The sequence below is a fragment of the Vicugna pacos genome, chromosome 3, assembly GCF_048564905.1.
Source record: "Vicugna pacos chromosome 3, VicPac4, whole genome shotgun sequence".
In the NCBI taxonomy this organism is placed as follows: domain Eukaryota; kingdom Metazoa; phylum Chordata; class Mammalia; order Artiodactyla; family Camelidae; genus Vicugna; species Vicugna pacos.
In genome coordinates, this window is record NC_132989.1 from 11,847,472 (window position 1) to 11,869,735 (window position 22,264).

The window sequence follows — 22,264 nt, forward strand, 5'->3', positions numbered from 1 at the left end:
AGTGCAGCTCCCTCCTTTTGTTAAACCTTTCAAAAGCTTCCTTGGTTTCTAACTCTGTAATTACACCCTAATCAGAAACACTCGGAAGGAGGGGGTCAGTTCCATGCAGCAGCAGGCTAATTACGTGGCGGAATTTCTAAAACTGTTATCATCTTATAAATTGTTATTCCTCTGAAGGAATACTCAACACTACATACTCAACTATGTTTCAAAGTGAATTAATTAGTAATCTGAAGCCTAATTATCAACTAATCTATTGGAACATGCAAGCCTTTTGTATTTGGATGGTATATGCAATTTGCATCCTATTAGCTGGCAGTTGTAAGAATTTGAGAGCTCATTAGGTCAGTTAAAAAAAAAAGAATACAGATCAGAAGGATACAGACCCAAAGGGCTGACTTGGTAATGCTGTGACCGAGGGGTCACTTGGCAACAGATGGAGGCTGGCAATGTAATTACCTGAGGTCTTTCAGTGGCTTTGAGGCCACTGATGTGTAATTTCTGTCTTACCCTAGAGAGGTGATGATGTGTGCCCCCAGCCTTGTTCTGTGTATTCTCAAGCAGCAGGGTGCCCATACGGTCTGTAAGGAGAGATGTCCTGAGGTAGTGGAAAAGGCACTCGATGACTGGATGCTAGCTCCTAACCTTGGTGCTAGGCCTAGCTCTGTCACTGACTTGCTGTGTGACCCTGGCCAAGTCATACCACCTTGCTGGTTTGACTACAAGCAAATGTTTCCCTGCAGGCAAATGGAATTGAGATTGAGCTGATTTCCAAAGTCCCTTCTAGCACTAAGGACCTGAGGTTTGAAGAATGTCAAGAGTTCCTTCATTACAAAGTCGAACATTTCATCCTCGCAAATGGCCTTTTAGGGTGAAACCCTTGGTTCCCCAAAATTCTCTGGACAGGTCCATTCCATTTAAAATGCAAATATCTCTGAGAAAAGTAACATATCTATTAATCGCAGATTGTAAATTAACCTGTCTCAATAACTCCTTATTTCCAGTTCTGATCCAGAAATATTAGAACAGCCAAGGCAAAGCAGTTTTGAAGGGGAAAGAAGGTTTAGACAGGGATTTGTCAGAGACTGGAGGTCAGCCCAGAAAGAGAGTCAGAGCTTAAGAATTAGGCAAGATGTTTTGGTCCCATTTTTAGAATCTGCCGTTTTATACCCAGACCCTGTGCCTTTGTTCTACTAATGATCTTTATTCCAAAAATAAGTAGAAAATACGTCTTTTGTTCACTTAATAAATATTGCTCATAGAAATAATCAACACAAAATAACATGGCTAAAACTGAGCGATGTGATTTGTAAAAGACAAAAAGCTAAAAATCATATCTTAATGGAAACATGGAAAATCATAAAGGTAGCCCAGAATAATAAGCAAACTTCATAGAAAAAGCTATCATTGAGGAACTCTCACAATTGCTCAAACTGTCACATGGCAAAATTTGTTATTTATTAAAATTTGCTGAGGGATGCAGCCACTTTGGAAAACAGTTTTGGAATTCTTCAAAGTATTAAACATAGAGTTACAATATATTCCAGAAATTCCACTCCTAGGGGTATGCTCAAGAGAAAAACCTGAACAGAAATGTTCATAGTAGCATTATTCACAGCAGTCAAAAAGTGAAAACAACCCAAATGTCCATCAACCAATGAATGGATAAACCAAAATGGACACATCCATATAACATAACGTTATTTGGCAATAAGAAGGAATGAAGTACTGATACACATACTACATGGATGACCTTGAAAACATGCCAGTCACAAAGGACTATATATTTTATGAATCCACTTGTATGTTATGTCCAGAAAAGGGAAATCCATAGAGATAGAAAGTAAATTGCTGGTTGGCTAGGACTGTAGGAATTTGGCAGAGGGGGTGATGAGGAGTAACTGCTAGTGGGTATGGGGTTTCTTTTTGGGGTGATGAAAAAGTTTTAAAGTTGGATTGTGGTGATGGTTTCACAATTCTGTGAATATACATAGAACCATTGAATTGTACACTTTAAGTGGATGCACTGTATGGCATGTGAATCTTAGTAAAACTCTTGGGGAAAAAAAGACAAAGGCAAAATAAAGTTACATTTGGCTCTGGGAAAAAACTACTTTCAGAATCAAATTTGATGATTAAAAAAGGTAGATGAGCAAGACATGACCCAGGAAAAAGAAACTTGCCAGAAACAATGGCCACAAAAGAAGACTCATAATGGTGCATGCTACTAGGTAAAATTTACTGTGTACAAAAAATTATTTTATGAATCAATTCTTCATGCCATGGAAAATAATTGCACCCAATAAAAATAACTGCAGTACCTTAAAATGAAAATAAAAATCTTCTGTGAAAGAGAGCTTAGCTATGCCACATAAAAATGATAAAAACTAAATTGACATAATACTGTTCATGCTGTAAAACTGTTTCTGGCTAAAGATTTGTCAATGCTAGTATCACTATGATTTAAATGCTTGTATTTATAAAGAGTAAAACTATCATCAGTGTCAAAACAGAAGGTCGAAATCAGTGGAGTCAAAATGTCTTGTATCCATTTAAAGATGTGGTGATTTTGTCCTTATTGCCCAGTGGCAGACCAATAAAAGCTGGAATTGTGATGACTGATGAAGGCCTGCCCCCCAGCACCATCTCTTCCAAGGAAGCTTAGAGATTCATCATGAGTGTGCTGTGGTTTGACAAGTCATGATGTGGAGGGAAGAAGGTTAAAGCTCAGAATTTTTCCTCCCACCCACACAATTCCCACCAGCCAGGGACAACAGAAGCAAGCCAGTTCCCAAACACGGAAAGACTCCGTCTTTGAGACCTGCAGTGTCCTCTACTCACCAGATTTGCAAGGATGTAGTGGTAGCCAATGCCATTTTTCTCCAGCTTTATAATCTACAAGACACACAAGAGGGGCTCCATTAATCATACTGACAATTGAAGCTACAACTGACACTAATTGAGTTCTGACTCTGTGCCCTGTCCTACCCTAAGTACTCAGAGTACAGTATCACAGCCATCCAAAGATGGTGGCATTGCTGATATCCTTGTTTCACAGATGAAGAATCGAGGCATTGTGAAGTTAAATAAATTCCCTAAGGTACCCAGTTATTAAGTAGCTGGTGCAAGATTTGAAATCAGTTTTGCTTGATTCCAGGGATAGACTAGTGTTATCATAATCCCAAGGTTCCAGCTGAACCAGCTGAAATGCTCTCTTTGCTTCTTCCGTAAAATCTTCCCCGTACATGGAGATTCTTCCCAGGCAGACTGGGAATCGTATGTTGAATTCCCTGTCATTGTTATAACAGTGGCTGCTGCTTGGATGGACAGCTGGGTGGATGGGTGGATGGGTGGATGGGCAGATGTATGGTCAAATGAGTAGGTGGATAATTCCAGCCCAGCTCTTGACCTTCAAATCCTTGCATGGACCATATTCAGATACAGTTCCTTCTTTCCTGAACTTTGTGCCGTCTTCCCTAACCCAGTTGGTACTCTGACATCAATGAGCCACTCAACCTAGAAGCTGGAAGCAAATGTCAGGATCACCTGGCCCAACCTCTCCATGTACAGATGGGAAGTCCAGGCTCAGAGATGGGGAGTGATTTGCCAGATCTCACAGAAGTCTGATAGCAGGGTCAGGACAGGAACCTGACTATTGTGACCCTTTCAACATGATGCCTGATTAAGAGCGAGGGTCCCCAGACACTTCTCCATCTTGAATGCTCACACTGCCCCTAATCATTGTAGGCAGGAAAAATATTTCTAGAAAGAACTACCCAGAAGTTTGCTCAGGCATCCAGACACACCACCCAACATGCAAACAGCTAAGATTGTACCCTAATTCAGCCTTCAATTTAACTTGATCTAGTTCTTTCTTTTTTTAATCATCAAATTGAAGTTAGTACACCCTGCTCAGCGCCTCTCCCCCTGCACTGCTGCAAGGAGGTGCAAAACTTATGAGAAGCACGTGGGCTTCATCTCTAACTGAATAAAATTTCAAGGTTATTAAAATCCACATTCAGACATCTACTTAATTGGGTGTATGTGCATTGCGGCCCACATATTTTTTATGTAGGGAATAATTAAATGCAAGCATACACAATGAACGCTCTGAAACAGTGGTTAGCATGTGAAATTCTGTGGGGCTCACATACTGTTGGGCTGATAGTTTTATTAGTAATTCTTCATCACTTTTTCATTTTCTGTCAAATGGTTTGCTGCCCTTTCGACAATGAGACACCTTTATCAGAAACCTATTAAGCTTCTAATAAACACAAAGCAGCAAATAAAAGAAACTGGAAACCCACTGCATCCAGGCAATGATAAGAAAAGTCTCTGAAGAGGAAATTATAGGTTGAAATGCAGGAAACAGCTGATGACGAATGACTTTTGACTGATAAAAATTAGGAATTTTACATGGTTCAACCTAACACCCACCTTCCCAACCATCTAGTTAGCTACCTACCCAGTGGCCTACGTCCCCTTTCACAAACATTGACTAAGTGCTGACTGTCTGCCAAGCACTGGGCTGGGGGTAGAGCGGACAGTGAAACAAGCATGGTGCTCGCCGTCCTGGGGGTCACCGTTTACTGGGAGGAGACCTGCACGGAACAGGTGGAGATAAATGCAGACAGGATTACCGACTGAGAAGGTCATTATAAAGGTGACCTGCAATTTCATTTGGAGTCCGTTGCCTCACTAACCCCATTCCTTCAAAGCTCATTTCTGCTGGATTGCCTTAACTCACAGTCTTTGTGTCCAGAAGGCCCTTTCCCATTCTCTCTAATTATTCATAACCTTTATGGCTGAGTTCTAATCCCAACTACTCTGTAAAACTATCTATGATTAATTAATTCAGTCAACAAATATTTACTGAACAAGGCCCATATGCTAAGCACCATGCTATGTGTTAAGGACAAGCTATGAACAGGTGAGGCAAGGTCCCCAGGCCCTCACTGAGCTGAGTTGACACTTTTGCAGGGAGCCAGATGGTAAGTGTATAAACAGATAAATGAGTAAGATATCAGCAGGTGAAAAGCACTGTGAAGACAATAAAACAGGATGGATGGCATCCTCCTGGTCTCCCCCATCCGTCTCTAACTTATCCTGAACTTAATGACTGTATTACATAATTTGGTGTCTTATACAGTGCTAAAGCATTATATTCTGATAAGCCTGTTCCCTGCTCACAAACCTTCACTGCCCTCTCCACTGTTTACAGAATGAACCCCAAACTCTTTAGAATGGCTTCCAAAGATAGTCATGATCGTATGTTCTTCTCCCCGTCATTGTCTCCCAGTAGACAATTGTCATTCTCCACTTGGTCTCTTCAACCACCTTGTGAATCTTGGCCCTCACATGCCCTCTGGGCCTCCCTACATGCTCTTACCTCCAGCTTAAAGGCTCTTATCCATCCAAAGGCTACCTGTCGCTATCCAGACCCATCTCACATCTGGGTTCTTTCTTAGAGCATTCACTGATTCCCTATTCTTGCCATTCATTCAAAAAATATTTATTGAATACCTACTAGGTGCCAAGCACCATTCAAGGCACTGTGAATACAGCACGAAAGAAAACCAACAGAAGTCCCTGCCCGAATAGTGCTTCTGTTCTAGTAAGAACTCTAGAGGTAGAGACAGGCAATTAACTCCCCATTTGGAATTTGGAGTCACTGCCTTCCTCCTCAGTTTAGGCAGAACATTTGTGCTAGACTGAGAGGATCCCAATAACTGAGTGTTAGATAGTCTAGGATGATGCCAAGATGTGTGACTGCAAATCAGAAGACGTCAATTCTAGACTCATCGTCATTGTCAATAGTCAGTTGCCTGAACTCGAAACAAATCATTCAACAAATATGACCATCAGTCATTCCGTCTGTAAAGTGTGAATGCAAGTGGCAAATCAGGTGATTTGTAAGATCCTTTCAGCATCTTGGCTTACAAGAATCCAACAATTAAAAAAGTTTATATACTACCATCTAAAATATTGCTTCCCTACAAAACACAAGTTTGTCCTCTTACAGAGTGGGTGGCTATAGACAGCAGATGCTAAAAGTTGCATTTTTGAAAGGCTGGGCCCTGTAGCCAGACCAAGATGGGTTTGACTTCATGATTTTCTTATATGACAGCTGTGAAAAACCCCAGGCAAGTATAATTCCTTATTTCTTCATCTATAAAATAGGGAAACTGATAAAGCTGTTTTATGGAGATGATGTGAGATCGAAGTAGCATTATATATGAATAGGGCTTGGCATAGTATCTGGTGTGTGGTAAGCACTCGCTTTCTTATACAGCAATATAGCAGGAGCCGTCAGTCTATTAAGAATACCGAATTATCATTCAGCACTTTCTCTACCTCCTATCTCATCTAATCTTTTTATCAGCTTTGTAGAACAGGGGCCTTCATCCCTATTTCACAGATGAGTACACTTATGCCAAAGAGGAAGTGACTCAAGAAACCAGTATATACCCACAACACCTTGAATGAATCTCCAAGGAATTATGCCAGGTGAATAAAGCCAAACCCAAAACGTTACACACTATGTGATTCCATTTCTACCATATTCTCGAAATAAGGAAATTATAGAAATGGAGAACAGATTAGTGATTGCTTGGGGAAAGGGAAAAAGAGAAGGAGATAGGGAAGCAGTATGACTACAAAAGGGCGACACAGGGTTTTTGTGCTGATGGAAATGTTCGGTACCTCGAATGTGCCAAGTGCAATTGTCAGTTTCCTCGTTGTGATATTGCACTATTGTTTTGCAAGATGTTACCACTGGGATAACTGGATATGTGGTACATGGGATCTCATTGTATTATTTCTTACATGTGTATATGACTCTGCATCTCAAAATTAAAAGTTTAACTGAAAAAATAAAACACCAGTATAAGTTGACACTATGAACAGGAAAAATAGGCAAATTCTTACACACCTCACTTTCTGTGGGGCTGGCTCTATTCTAAGTGCTTTACATGTATGCATGTGTGTGTATATATGTATACATATATATATATATATATATATATATATATATATATACATTCTTTTAACTCTCACAAGAAGCTCTCTAAAGGTAACTATGATGATGCCCATTTTACAGATCAGAAACTGAGCTGCAGGAATATTAAAACCTGGCTCAAAAAAAAAATGGCTCAATATTAAAACCAGAGCTAGTAAACATGAGAGCTAGGAATTTGAATCCCGGGCAGTCTGGCTCCAGTGTCTTTAATTTAAACCATTACTCTGTTCTTTACTTAATTAGAATTCCAACCCTCTGACTCCAGCTCAGAGAACTCCTATCTCAATAGAAATAGTTTTTGCTGGTTTCTCTCTCTGAGAAGCCAGATCCACACTTTGTAAAGTAGAACATAGAGTTAATGCCTCAAAGACCCCCTGACTTTCCAAATTTCTCCTATTCAGTTGCCGAGGGCTCTGAGTAATTGCTGAGCTGGCGCTGAGATTCCCTGTGGGAGCCCCAGGGGTCTTGAGAGCCATTAACAAGCTCTGTCATGTTATCAAGTACTTAAAACTGCCATCTTTGATTGTATAGCACTGCTCAAAAATGATCGCAAAGTCTCCTTCCTTACTAGCTCATCTGAATGCAAAAATGTAATTTAAAAAGACAAGTGATCTACACAAAGACCTGCTCCTTCTGTGGTGGGGACAGGCTTTACTTCTGGGAACTGGAGGAACCGTGGCTTCTAGACATCTGGCTGAAGACTGTTGAGGTTACAGTGCCCTTTCATAGACTATAAAATCAATTGATGGTTTGGACAGAAGAATGTGTTCCAGGAAACAGTAGAAAGGGAGATGCCTGGGGACATCCTGGGCTCTTAAAACAAGTCAGTGGGTCAAATGGATGAGATACCAAGTTCTGCATCAGTGGTGACAGGATCCAGAGCCGAACCCAGGGATCTGGCTCTATAGGATGTGATGGCACTTCACAAACCCTAAAACGCAATGCCATTTGCTTTTTCAGCAAGAAAAGGAAGCAATGGAGGCAAGTTTTTGGTAAACTGATCTGAGAACCATTTGAAGCCATATGTGAAGGCTCTCACTGTTCATGCTATTTCATAACGTGTCAGAATTAAGTCTTATGAATTCCAGAATGTAAGAAGGAAGGTGTCTGGTTTCATCTAGTGAAGAACTCTCTTTATAACACCCAGGGCGAAAGGTCATCCGGCTCCCTTTTGAACCATCTCCCGCATCCCCCCAGGCCTTTGTTGCCCCCACTACCTGGCCCAAGATAGCATTGAGGCGTTCTGATTCACAGTCCACTACCACCAGCCGCTCCTTTTTCTTCTCCAGGTCCTGAAAGAGCATCCGGTATCCCTCCTCCGTGGTGGTCAAAATGTTGACAGCTGTCACCTGCCAGTTCTTCTCGGCAGCTGTGTCCAGGACTTTCTGCAGGACCGACAAACCTGGAGGTCGGGTGAGTAGGACAGAGAGGTGGCAGTCAGGACACGCAGGCACCACTCCACCTCCAACAGCCCCACTCCTCCAGCAAGCTCAGCTCCATCTTTCTCTGTGCAAGTCTGAGCTCACTCAGGGCAGGCTCTGGGTCTCTTTTGTGTCTCTGGTTCCAGAACATAGCAGGCAACAGAGCAAGAGATTAAAAATATAATCTGAGGCTCAAATCTTGAAGCTACGCTATACTGGTTAAATGATCTTATACAGACTAATTTGCCTCTTTGAACTGTCTTCAATGGTAAAACAGTGCTGTTAATAATGCCCACCTCACAGTGTCATCATGAGAATTGAATGAGAATGTCTCCCACGTGGCAAGGGTTTTATAAATATAGATTACTATTAGGCATTTAGTAACTGCGTGTGAAATGTGCCAATCTGATATCAACAGCACCTAATAACTGTCAATCAGATCCGTGAATGTTTGGTACATCTCTGTGCCTAGTACTTGCCTCTCACACAGTAAGTGTTCAATCAGTGCGCACTCAATTAAACCACTCTCTTCTGATTTATAGCTAAGTATTAGGGGAGTCCATTACTCGATACTGCTTTGTTTCATCTTTGAGACACAGATGGTGTATTAGTTACTGCAGCTGTAACACACCGCAAACTTAGCGACTTAACACATGTATTATCTTACACAGCCAGAGGTCCAATGTTTGAAATAAATCTCCCTGGGCTAAAATCAAGGTATTGGCAGGGCTGTTATTTTCAGGAGGGTCTAGGGTAGAAACTTTTCTTGCCTTTCCAGCTTCTAGAGGATGTCTGCTTTTCTTGGTTTATAGCCTCTTCCATCTTCCAAACCAGCCGTGACTGGTCAGGTCTTTCTCACATCTTACTCTGACACTGCCTCTTCTGCCTCCAACCTGCACACTGAAGGACCCTTGAGATTACACTGAAGGTGCCCAAATAATCCAGGATAATCTCTATCTTAAAGTTAGTTGATTAACATCGTGAATTCCATCTGTAACCTTAATCCCTCTCACCATTTAACGTAACATATTCACAGATTCCAGGAATTAGAGCACAGACATCTTTGCGGGGAAAGGGAGGTCATTATTCTGCCTGCAACAGATGTTTTTTCATTCTGGCATCATTAATCAGTCTTTGTATATATATATCATTTCTGTGTCCCCATAACACTGCTAATCCCTCCCACAGTGACCAGTGTGGTACCTGATCTAAAGAATCATCTGTAGATTGATTCTGCTGTCTCTTCCTATCTTTCTTTCTTTTTAGTACACGTTTGATGTGCTTAAGCCTCACATTTACTGAAAATTTACTGTGTGTTTGGAACTGCTCTATTAGCTTTCTTGTCTTCAGTTCACTTAATTCAGTCAGGTGGGTACCATTATTATCCATGTTTCACACATGTGGAAATTGAGGTTCAGAGAGATTTAGTCATTGGTCCAAGGTCACACAGCTAGCAAATGGCTCTGAGCTCAGAGTTGTGAGGTAGGTGGAGTCCCTTTAAGAGTACAGCCACTTTTGCTAACTGACCCCAGAGATGATCCTCTGTGATGAAAATGACATTTTTCTGCTTTGCCACTTCCAGGCCTCGAGCCTCATTATGCTGCAAAGCTGTCCTGAAATAGCCCATCTGCAGGTCATCCTTATAATGGCTTCTTGTCTGAGAAGGGAAATCATCAAAACAGAGGGAAGGGAAAATCGAAGAAAATAGAGTGCTTCTGGTCTCTTCTGCCAGCTAATTCTCATTGAATACTGCCTGCCTAACTCTTCCTAAAAAACCATTTCACAAGCCACTCTCCTAATCAAAAGTCTTCTAAGCGTCCTTAAAGGCAGCCTCCTATAAAACCTCCCTTTTGCTGAGGGCAAAACTCCTATGCCTCATTTCCCAGACTTTGTATGATCCATTTATTTTTTTGCATCAATAACGGCTAAGTTCTTGCAGGACTGTCTAGTCTACCGGGGGAGGAAGGCGGGTACAACACACCCACCGCAGGAGTTAGTACAAAGAAGAGTGTTTCCATCTAGGAGGTCAGGAAATAGACACAGTGGTGTTTGAGGATGTTGCAAAACAAAGGAGGAATTTGCATGTGCAGATCTGAGAAGGGCAGTGTAATCCCAGAAACTGGAATTACCCAAGCAAAGATGTAGAGAAGAAAAAAAAAAGAAGTGTTGGAAACATTTAGAAAATGTGATGGAAAATTCAAGACTTAAGTGGAGGCAGAATTATAGAAAGGATTGATGGTGATGATGGTGGTGATGATGATATTAGCAGTTACCACGTACAGAAGACTCTACACGTTCTTTATGTCGTAGGAACTTCCCAGTCACTTTCTAGTCATCGTCTTGTCCAATCCTCACAACTTTATGAGGTAGAGACCAGTTCTATCTTCATTACAGAGATGAGGAAATGAAGGAATAGAGGATTTTATTCCCACTGCATAAATAATCAAACTGAGGCAGAGGGAGCTTGCCCAAAGTCAAACAGCCGGAGAGGAAAAAACATGGAATTCAGATCCAGGTCTGTCTGACTCCAGAGTCTCTACTCCTAAAAACCGTGCCATGAGCCAGGAGCCATTCAGCTGAGGTCCTTGGCCTCTGAGTCTGGGCTCAGGACCCATGGAAGCTTAGTGAGCGGCAGAGAGACATGGTGCATTAAGGGGATTATTCTCAAGGATGTGTTTCCACACTGTGAGTTATAGATTAGCTATGGGAAAATCAGTCCACAGACATAAAGCATTTCTGGATCAGTCCTCCATGCTTTCGAGAAGGCAGGGAGGTATCATTATTCTTCCTCCTGGTAATTTTCTCTCCATCCCTCAACAGTCTCCCTCCCCTAACCCCTGGCTTACCCCGGTCAGCATCATAAATGTAGACAAATTTTTGCCACTTGTAATGGTCGATGATACTGATGAGGGCATCCTGCAGCTCAGGGCGCAGCTGGAGGACAAACTGGTTGGATGTGTCAACGGGAAAGCTCGGTGTAATGAAGCAGACATGGAGGGCCCCGCAGAAGGAGGTCAGCATGTTGACAGTCCTCCGCTCATAAAACCCAAAGATGGCATAGACTCCTTTGGAGAACTGGGAGCAGACTGGAAGAGGAGAAGAGAAAAAATTAATGGATAGATGATGCTGCGAACATGCTGTCAGATGGCTCCAGAACCAATTCATCCACTAATCTATCCATGCAACCCATCATCCATCTGTCATCTACCCATCCAACCAATCCATCCATCCATCCTGTCAACCCACCAGTCTTCCAACTGTCCATCCCTTTTACCCATCTTTGCATCCATTCACCCATACATCTGTCCAACCCACCCGTCCATCTGTCTAATGCAAATGCTTGTTAGGTACCAATTCCATGCCTGGTGTTGTCATGGTTATTAATTATAAATGTATACAAAGCATTTTTGTAAGTTCATTCACTTTATCTGCACAATGACCTTATTAAGGCAGGAAAAGGAAGGCTGGGTCATTTTTTTAAAGGGAAAAACCAAGGCTCAGAAAGTTAACGAACATGTCCAAGGTAGCACAGCTAGAACATATCTGAGTTGGGCAGGTATCTTGGCCCTAATCCAGTGATCTTTCTATGACACTGTCCATTGCTTCGAGGCAACACATAATAAGATGCTACAAGAAGAAGGTCTGCCAGCTTGCTGCTGACACACGTTTAAGAAAACAGATGTTGATTTTCTCAGCCTACCCTTAGCTTTCAGTGTACATTTCTCTGCCGATGAGCATTGTGTATTTGTTCATCCTGCTGGCTGATTTTTCAGGCCCCTCAGTGTGTCAGCCATAGTAGTAGATTAGCTCTGTGAACATCCCCACAGGTGCCACATTGTAAGATTCCTGTACAGTTATCCATACTGGCTTGTGTCTGGTTACACTGCTGCTTAGAATATCATGCTAAAAAGACCAAAGTTAGGGCGCCAAGTTGCAGGCCATTCAGCTGCTAAACTTCACCTTAATGTGTGATGTAGGATGAGGGTTCATGGTCTTTGCCGCAGTCAAGTGCCCAACCCCAATGCCACCGCAGTACCTGGAAATTACCATCTTAATGTGGATGGTGAGGGAGACAAGTCATCTTCATCACAGTAACCGTATTTTAGGGTGCTTTGCAGCATATGCTAGGCTATTTAGTTCTCATCACAACCCTGTGACTTTGATATTATCAATTTTATTTTAAAATGAAAAAGCTGGTGCTCTTAGAGCCTCTGCTCTCTTTACCATGTCACCTTCCTCCATGACCCTACACTGCCTTTGTAGATGGGGATTTCAAATTATGCTGCATGAGCATTGCCTAAATGTGATCCATGAAACTGTAGCCCCATAAAAAAGCCTCCTAAAAAAGAAAAGGCTTCTTTGGGCAAATAAATTTGGGAAATGGCCAAACTCTGTCCTCCTCTTGGTTTTTGCTACTAGCTACATAAAAGGTTGTGAGGGTCCTGATCAATTTTAACCAAATTTTGTCAAATTCCTCCATCCCCCAGACCCTTTGTTGGTGAATGTTTTTAAACATGTTACTGATGCACTGGGCCATGCTGCACTGAGGAGTGCCAGTAGCCATTGGGACCCAGTTGCCTGCTCTGCATCTTAGTTTTCAGTCAGTTCCTAGACCCTCGCTTTATGCCCTTGAAAAATCATCTGTTAAAGAGTGTAACAGAACCACACACATCATCTGTCTGACTTCTAATGTAAAGCAACAAGCCATCTATAGGGGATCTGGCAGGTGGCCTTTAACATCTGCTTGCATGCTTGTAATTCCTGGGCACTCACTACTTCTCAAGGTGCCCAGTCCACTCACTGACCACTCTTTGAAATCAGAACCTCGTATGCCTGCTCTTAACCCACTTCATGACCCTCCTTGTATCTGAAGGTGCCCCTCATGAACTCCAGCTTTATGGCATTCGGTTTTCAGTAGTGACATCTATCCTCCACCTAGAAGCTAGAGGGATCCTTTTAATTAAAAAAAAAAAATAGAAAACAGAGAAAAACCACAAATGAAACACATTATTTCCCTTCCTTGTACAGAATCTCTCAAAAGTTTTGAGGTTTCCCATTGCACATAGGAAAAACTCTTGAACATCTCACCATGACTCAGAGCCAGATAAACCTGCCCCTTTAACCCCCTCCTCCCTCACACCACTCCCCTTGCTCCCTGCTCTAGCCACACTGGCCTTCGGTGCTGTTCCTAAAGGCTCCAAGCTCACTCTGCCTGGGACACTCTGCAATGCTCTTCCCTTACCTCCTTGCAGCGCTCACTCCTTTCCAGAAGTTTTCTCTCAACTCAAATCTCACCTCCTTGAACAGGCCTTTCTTCATCACTTGTTCTAAATAATGACCCCATCCTCCCCTTGTCTCCCTGTAGGTCTCTATCACCCCCTCATCTTATCTTTCATACTTGAATTTAATAATTCAATGATTACTTGAAATCATTTTCTTTTTTGGCTTGTATATATCTGTGGCTGCTGGGATCACTGTCAATTTCCTGAAAACAGGGGTCTCATTTGTGTCCCAAAGCCAGCATAGTACCTGGGACATGGTAGGTGCTTAGTAAATGTTTGCTGAATGAATGAATGATGAATGCTTGAAGAGAGGGGCACATGACCTGCAGGAGGGGATGAGGAGGAGCTGGACTCAAACAGACATGACAGTTGGGTCACCCTGGACCTCCTGCTCCCCTGTGCTGGGTAGGTGTATTCTATACCACTCACACTATTTTTTTCTTTCACCCTAATGAGGACACTCCATCCATTAGCAGCCGACAATAAGCACTGTCTTTAAATGTCTATTGTAATTGCCAGAATCAAGATTTCCATAGCTATAGATTTCTCCACCAGGAAGCATACATTGTGTATTAGTCTTCTCATGTTAAAGATAGATTTGTCAAAAAGCACACTCCATCTTGCTGGGTGAAGTGTGTATGGGGAGTGCATAAACCCCGGTAAAATATTATAATATGCTGTCTGCAGTATTTTTAGGAGCTCTTCTTTCCTTGCGGCAATGAAATATTATCTGGTGGGATATAAATCTCATGTTCCCCATCTATTCCCTGATGTCATCTGCTCAGCTTCGCACCTTAAGTTGGGCCTCTGGGGCCCCTGTGGCTAGTGCTTCTTGCTGGAACTTTAGAAGTCGAGGAGGAACAGGTGGCATGGAGCGGAAGAAATGGGTGCAGAGTAGACATGATTAACTCCTTAGACACAGAGGCCAGGATGTTTTTTTCCCACTCAGATTATCTCCCTGTTTTTCCCTTGTGCAAATCTCGTTTCCCTTAAACTGAGTGTTTTATTCTCTAAGGCTGAGAGGGTATATTTCCCTACTGCTCCTAAAAGAGCATGGCTTGAAGGTAGCCTGGCTTGGTTTTACACGAATGGACCCTGGCCCCCAGAACTGTGTAGCATCTGACCTTCAGTCTGGCTCCTCATTTCAGCTAAGCCTGAGCATCTCAGTGAGAGGGGGGGGGGGGCTAAGACTCTGTAGGCCCAAGGCCTGTGGGAGAATGTATAATTGGTTAAATGTTCAGAAATATAATTAGTTGTAGTGCATTCCTTTAAATCTGTCACAGTGAATATTCAATTAGAAAAGATAACATGGTCTTGTAGAAAAAGTACCAGACTAGATGCCAGAAGGCCTGGAAGAGTCTCTTCTCGGTTTTGTCACAACACAGTACTTGTGTGACCTTGAGTCAATCCCAGGCTCTCCCTGGGCTTCCGTTTGCCATCTGTAAAATGGTGGTGGGAACTGTTTAATGCCCCTTCAGGCTCCAGCATCCTATGTTCTAGTCTAATCAGTTGGAAAACATTTACTGATGGACCACACTTTGGTTATTTGCTGGTCTTACTTTTAGCAACCTCCAGTGCACTGTTTCAAACCCAGAAATCAGATTAAGGCTCTGAGCTCTGGGATGGTAAGTGAACCCCAGCACTAAATCTAGATGCATTCAAAGTCTTGAGTGTAGTTCAGATACAAGTCTTAACTAGGTGTGCGAGTTAGTTACCTAGTGGAGAGTAGATGAGAGAAGGCACTTCAGAACAGAGGCTAGAGGTGGAGCTGGTAGGTCAGGTCCAGCAAGCAGGAGGGGAGAAATGGGAACCCTCAGAGCAGCCGCAAACCCTGATGTGTGCTGGGCAGACGCCTGGGCTCATGTTGAATCAGAGTAGGCTGGACTATGTGCAGAGTCTTTCACTGATACCAGTGCTGCATACAGTGCCTTTGACTGTCATAGTCAAGAGCTGACGTTTGAGCACTTACAAAGTACCAGACACCCTACCAAGGACGTTTCCTTGCGTTGACTTTTTTGTCCCATAAAGTGGGTTACAAGTTGGGGAAATGAGGTCCAGCACCAGCGCAAGGCAGAGCTGAGATCTGAACTCCACCACGCTGACCACAGAGCTGGAGCTCTTGACCTCTGCAATACGCCCCGCCCCCTCTCCCCCAGCAGTGTTGGAAAGAAACAGTCCTGGCATGTGGGTCAGCTTCAGTTTCTGGAGAATCCTCTCATGGGGCACACTGCCTTCCGCTGACGACGGATCAGGAGGCAATAATGTGTTAGGGTCCATTGATATTAAAACAAAACAAAACTCAAAACTGGGTGGTGCTCTTTTTTGTAAATAAGTTTGTTTGTCTTTTTTGTCTAGATTCCACATATAAGTGATATCATATGATATTTTTCTTTCTCTTTCTGGCTTACTTCACTTAGAATGGCAATCTCCAGGTCCATCCATGTTGCTGCAAATGGCATTATTTTATTCTTCTTTATGGTGGAGTATATGTTCATGTATGACTGAAGCATTATGCTGTACATCAGAAATTGACACAACACTGTACACTGACAACACTGTACACTGACTATACTTCAATAAAAAAAAATGGGTGGTCCTTGATGCATCCCCCTTCCATCCCAGGGAGTCAACATATATACACATAACTCTTCTTCTATTGGTCCATCCATACGTCCATCCACCCACCCATCCACCACTTGACATCCAGCATCTACCACTCGTGAGACTTTATGTTAGGACACACAGTGCTGAACTAGACAAGCCCCAACCTCAAGGACCGTCACCTTGACAGTGGGAGAGACCAACACCGAACCAGTCAATTACACTTCTGTATAAGTGTGGTGGCAGAGATGAGTTTAGGGTGCAGGCAGGGACACCTAACCCCAACAGATAGGGACCTCAGAGAAGGCTTCCAAGAGGAAGCGCCAGCTTTGACAGGGAAAGATAAGCAGGGATCAGCCAGGAGAGGGGTATGGTGTAGCTGCTGGTGCATAAAGAAGGTTCCAGGTAGCAGGGAGAGTGGCAGCAAAGACCTGGCTAAGAGAGAAGAGCCGCAGCACATTCAGGGAACCCTGCCAGAGTGTCAGATTCTGACGTTCCTGCCTGCAAGAGATTCTGTAGCAGAATGTTTCCAACAGTCAGAGCGAGTGTAAAAGGAGGCCAGGAATTCCCTCTCGGGGAGGCAGGAGGGCAGGCATTGGTGAGGGCAGGAAAACCCACACGCTGTGTGGCACAGGCTGTCCAATTCCATCCTCGCTTTGCCCAAATGTCTTTGATAATCACCCCTGGTAAAGGCACCATCCACTTAGTATCAATAAATCTCCCAGCCCTGGGCACTCGCCCTGACAGCTCTCTCCCAGGAAGGGAACTCCTGGTATTAGCAACTCCCTTTTTATTGTCACTTCATTTAAGTCCTCACACTGACATTTCTCCTTGGCTCCTGACTTCAGTCCCTGGAAATGTGGCAGCTTCATTCTAAATAGTGGGTAATGAGGCTTCAGGACAGCTTCATTCTGGGGAAGGGAGACAGAAAGCGTGTGTGTGTAGGTGAGGGGTACTTTTAGACACTCATCCTGCTCCTCGAATAATTCTGTTCTTACAGATGGGAGTGACCTTCTTGATCTGACTTTAACCTTGGGACATCAAATGTGCTTTATGTCTGTCACTCAGAGGACAATAAGAGTGCTCCTCCAGCCCGTTCTACTCCCTTGCGTGCACGATCTAAGAGTGCCATGCAATGAATTACCAAAACAGAAATGAATTGTCCCCATCCCCAATAACCAAAAATCATTCAGGGTGCTGAGATATGCCCAGGGCTTCTCTGTCATTTATTAGATAAAATCTTATTGTTCATTGGTTTAAGCCAATGAACGTTTATTGAGCACCAGAAACTAATGTTGCCAGAAAATTGAGATGTAGAGATGATGCAAGACAGACGTGTTTTCTGCCCTCTCAGAGCTTAGACCAGGAGTTCAGTTTAACATTAATGGAAAGAAAGGATTTTTTGAGAGAGTAAAAAGGGGGTTAAACATAGAACAAATGATCATAACTCCCATTATAGCTAGTGCTTACTGAGCACTTACTATAGGCACGCACGATGCTAAGCACCTTGTGTCAGTATTCAGGTAAAGGGGCCAGTTTATCCAAAGGCACTGAGGTGAGAGAGAGGAGGGGATCTTAGAGAAACTGTAGAAAAGCCAGGACACCTGGGGCAGGATGTGGCACAGAACTGGAGGTGGGGGGCACCAGGCTGCCAAGGGCCTTGCCAGGACTGGGGAGTTAAGCCACCATGTCAGTGCTGCACTTCCTTTGGCTTTGGATTCATCTCAGCTTCTTGGGGCCTCTCTTCACCCTGGCCCTGGAGCCCAGTTGGGACATGGCAGCAAAGGGAGATGCAGAAGGGGAGGCATCCTCCCCTGATCAGACTCGTGTGCTAATTATGTGACACTAGTATTAATTACCAGGCACTGAAAGCCAATGAGATGTGACACTATGCGAGAATTAGATAAAGGCTGGGCTGGAATTAGACTCACCTTGTGGGCTGACATATAAAACCAGGGCCAGGGAGAAGGACAAATAGAACTTTGACTGATGGATCATAGGTTCCAGTGCCTGACGTGGGTTTGGAAAAGCAAATGCAAAGAAGCAAATCTAAGAGTATGAACAACCCCCTTCCCCTCTCTGGGCTGCATTTTCCCCATCTGGACAGTGGAGTTCACAGTAAATCAGTGTTTCTCAAGTGTGTGTGTGTGTGTGAGAGAGAGAGAGAGAAAGAGAGAGAGAGGGAAGGAGAGAGGGAGGGAGAAATACCTCTAATAGAACTTTTATACTCATTGGAGATGTGTAGTTCTACAGATGGGGATTTCTTCTTTCTTCCATCCATCTTTCTTGTATCTATCTACCCATCCACCTGTCCAATGGATGTTAACTGCACATGTGGTGCATGTTAGACAGTGGTGGTTCAGGGGGATGCAGCACTGGATAAGAAGACAAGAATCCCCTGTCATGGAGCTTAGGATCTAGAGCAGGGAGAGAGATGGTGTACACATCAGCAAGATCATTTTACTGTGTTACGAAGCAATCACATGGGATAATGTGAGAGTGACTGACGGGGCAACTTTAGATGAGATGGTGAGGGAGACGCTCTCTGTGGTACTAACATTTGAGCTGAGAAGTGAACCATAAGAAGGAGCTGGCCAGGCAAAGGTCCAGGGAAGCAGTTTCAGGCAGAAGGAACCATCAGGACCGGGGTCCGGTGAAGACAGCCATTCGTCTTGTGACATGGGGTGTGGTGGAAAGGTGGCCACCCCCTTGCCCATCATGCACCACAGATTCGTGGGGAACTTGGAGCTAAACTGTTCATAGCCAGCCTGCTCTGAGTCAGGGTTTTGTACATAGCAGAGCACCCCCACTGTGATCTATTGGAAGTACAAAGGCTTTTTATAACAAGATTCAGGAAAAAACTGATGAGTTTGAGAAACAGAAAGAAGGCCAGCATAGATGTAATGTAGAAAAAAGGAGAAAAGCAGTAGAGATGAAGGTGAATAAAAACTGATCATATAAATCTCGGAGTAAACTTAATGCTCCCCTAAGGTACATGTACTTCATGTGTGGCTTGGGCACTGCAGGGCTCTGGAGCATCGGCTGGGTCTGAGATGGCCAGTACTAGCTGATCCTACCAGACCTTTCGGCTCTAACATCCTGTAGCTCAAGGCAGTGGAGGAGAGACACGTAGAGGGGCAGGTTGTTCTGACTTAATGGAAAATGGGAAAGGGAATATCTTCTGACACGGATGTAACAGGGCTGCGACCATGGAACAGGGCGTCCGCTGGGTTCTAGTGCAGACACTGCTGTTCTTGGATGTGTCTAGGCTTGCTTTAGGCTCTGGGGCTTCGCTCATGCTCTTGCTCCAGCCTGTACAGCCTTCCCAACTTCTGCCTTTTCCCTCTCCAGTTCTTTCCATTCTTTAAACATTGAGCTCAAATGCCACTTCTTCCACGAAGTTCTTATGCCTCCCCATTCCTAGCTGTGTTTAAAGGTCTCTGTCCTTCTTTCACATGTCCATGGAAGTTTGTGCCTCTTATCCACTTTTATCCAGCACTCATGCTTTATTAATTTGAATTCTTTGATTGCAAGAACAGAAATTAATGCATGCTAACTAAAGACAAGAAGAAGAAAGGGTGTGAGGGACTCTCCAGCTTGAAGACGGGACCTTGGAGAAGACAAACTACATCAGCTCTGGGAATCTAGCTGTGAGGATTTCATGGACATGTCTCAGAGTGTCACCATTGCTCCAGCCATTTGTGATAACTGTCCCATACAGCTGAAGACTGGCCTTATTCAGGGTAGGAGTCATCCCTTAGTCAAGGGAAGGCAGAGAAACTAGCTGATTATCTTACTAAGATTCAGTAACCATCTTACTAAGATGTCAGCCAAAGGAAAATGGATACATTGAGGACATAGAGAAAGATGGAGGTCAGCCATATCAAACTAACAGATGCCTACTACATTTCTATTTGCCAGTATTTTATAATATAATTAAAAGCCTGAGATCATGTTAGGAGCTCTATAAATGTCACATACATCTAAACACAAAGGTTAAGTAAGGAGCTATGTCTAATTCAGTCTTCGTTGCCTGTCTCCTATGGGTTAGACACTGTGGAGTAGAGTGGGAATAAGACAGATGATGTCTCTGCCTTCATAAAGCTTATTCTTTATAGTCCCTAGAGGGCATCACACAATGATGACACAATATTCTGGTAAATGAGAGAAAGAGGAATGAATGAATGAATGCAAATCATTTACCTATATTAATCTGTTGATACTGTTCTTGACAATTGACCTAATCTTGCTTCCACAGCATTTCTTGCATTGGGTGGACTCATTAGTTTTCCTTTGTGTTATCAAATGACTTGTGTATTTATATCTTTTCATCCACAGTTGATGTGTAAGCTCCCTTGAAGGCAGAGGTCCTTCAACTCTTATTTTTCTTGGTACGTGCAATGTAAAGTATCCGAGGCAGAGCTGGGTGGGGAATGAGCATAAGTGCTTGGCGATGTTACTTGTTTCACAGTCTTCTAAGTTAAGCTGACCATGTAGCAGCCATGAACTTGAGGGATATGCCGTATTGCCCACCCCTCATCCAACCTCCCCATGCTCAGCCCCCTGGACTCTGTCACTCACTCCCTGTTATCTTAGGCCGATAGAGAGTGAGAGCCATGATCTCAGGCTGGCATCCGAAACCCAGCCAACCTTAATGTATTCCACCCACAACACCCAGCCTCCTTAGCCAGCGCTCCCTAGGCAAGAAGGTTTACATCCCATTACATAACTCAACCCTGAGGACGTCGAAAGGATTCAGAACGAGGGCGCTCCCACCCTGCACAGCAAACTGCTCAGCATCACTAGCACTAGGTAGTCTCATGGGAAGAGGACCTTTCAGAGAGATTTCGTATAACCACACACATATGTATGTGTGTGCTGTCCTCCCAGACCTATCGCTTAACCCAAGAACAGTCGGCTCATAGACTGTTAGTGCTAAAGGGTACCTGGTCTGAGGGCCTATTAGCCTAGAGAAAAGCCTCCTCCTAGACAGCTCTGACTGACTCCACTTTGAAGTCTATTGAATTTACATGTGCTGGGAATATGCAGAACCTGGTGTCAAGGGTATCACTAACCACAGGTAGACCCCCTCCCTCACACAATGTCGGCATCCTGCCCACTACCTGTCTGTTCTGGGTGGCTGCCACTAGCTGGGGAAAACACTACTCTTCTTATTTATTATTATAGTTATGTCACCTCTTCAGTGTTTACTGTGTGCCAAATTCTGCTCTAAGCGCTATCATTTATGCCTCACAACAGCCCTATAATTCTTCTTTTCCTATTTCATGCATGAGGAAGCGGAAGTTCAGGGAGATTAATTAATTTTTCACAGTCATTCATGTGATAAGTGACAAAGCTGGGATGTACATCCAGCTCTGTCCCACTCCCCGGCCTGTGCCCTGAACCATGTTAACTCTGTCCCCTGACAGTCTGTCATCACAAACCAGAGCTTTCATTCCCTTGATAATAACGCCAGCCAACACTGTGCGCTTCCTGTGTGACAGGGACTCCGCTATGTGCTTTCCATGAATTGCTCGCTTACCATTACCATCCCCATTTTTTGGAGAAGCTGAGGCTAATTAACTGGCCCAAGGTCACACAGCCTCTCAGTGGATGATTCAGAATCCGGACAGAGGAATTCCAACTTCAGAGCCGTCACTCTGATCCTCTGTGCCAGGTTTCAGCAACTTCTGCAAAGGAGCAAATAGTAACTGTCCGAGGCTTTGAGGGTCCCACAGTATCTGCTGTAACTGCTCTCTGCAGCTTTTCTAGCACAAAAGCAGCCAAACACTGTATGTAAATAGCTGGGTGGGAAATTTTACATACAATGTAAACCTTTGTTACAAAGACAGGCATTGTGCTGGAACCAGTGGTGGGCTCCTTCTCTAAGCGATCCTTCTACTGCATTGCAAGAAGGGTGAAGTGTTACATTTTGATAGAGG

The 22,264-nt window shown here is 43.6% G+C and overlaps 1 protein-coding gene across 5 annotated transcripts in view; it reads right to left on the reverse strand.

Moving 5' to 3' along the window:
* GRIA1 (glutamate ionotropic receptor AMPA type subunit 1) overlaps nucleotides 1-22,264 on the reverse strand; it is a 292,805-nt gene that overhangs the window by 129,676 nt on the left and 140,865 nt on the right. For all 5 annotated transcript variants that reach the window (XM_072954181.1, XM_072954176.1, XM_072954183.1 and 2 more), the window contains 3 exons: nucleotides 11,286-11,525; nucleotides 8,236-8,420; nucleotides 2,842-2,895 (listed from right to left, as the gene is read on the reverse strand). In XM_072954181.1, coding sequence (XP_072810282.1) covers nucleotides 2,842-2,895; nucleotides 8,236-8,420; nucleotides 11,286-11,525 — 479 coding nt within the window. The remainder of the gene's footprint in view (nucleotides 1-2,841; nucleotides 2,896-8,235; nucleotides 8,421-11,285; nucleotides 11,526-22,264) is intronic.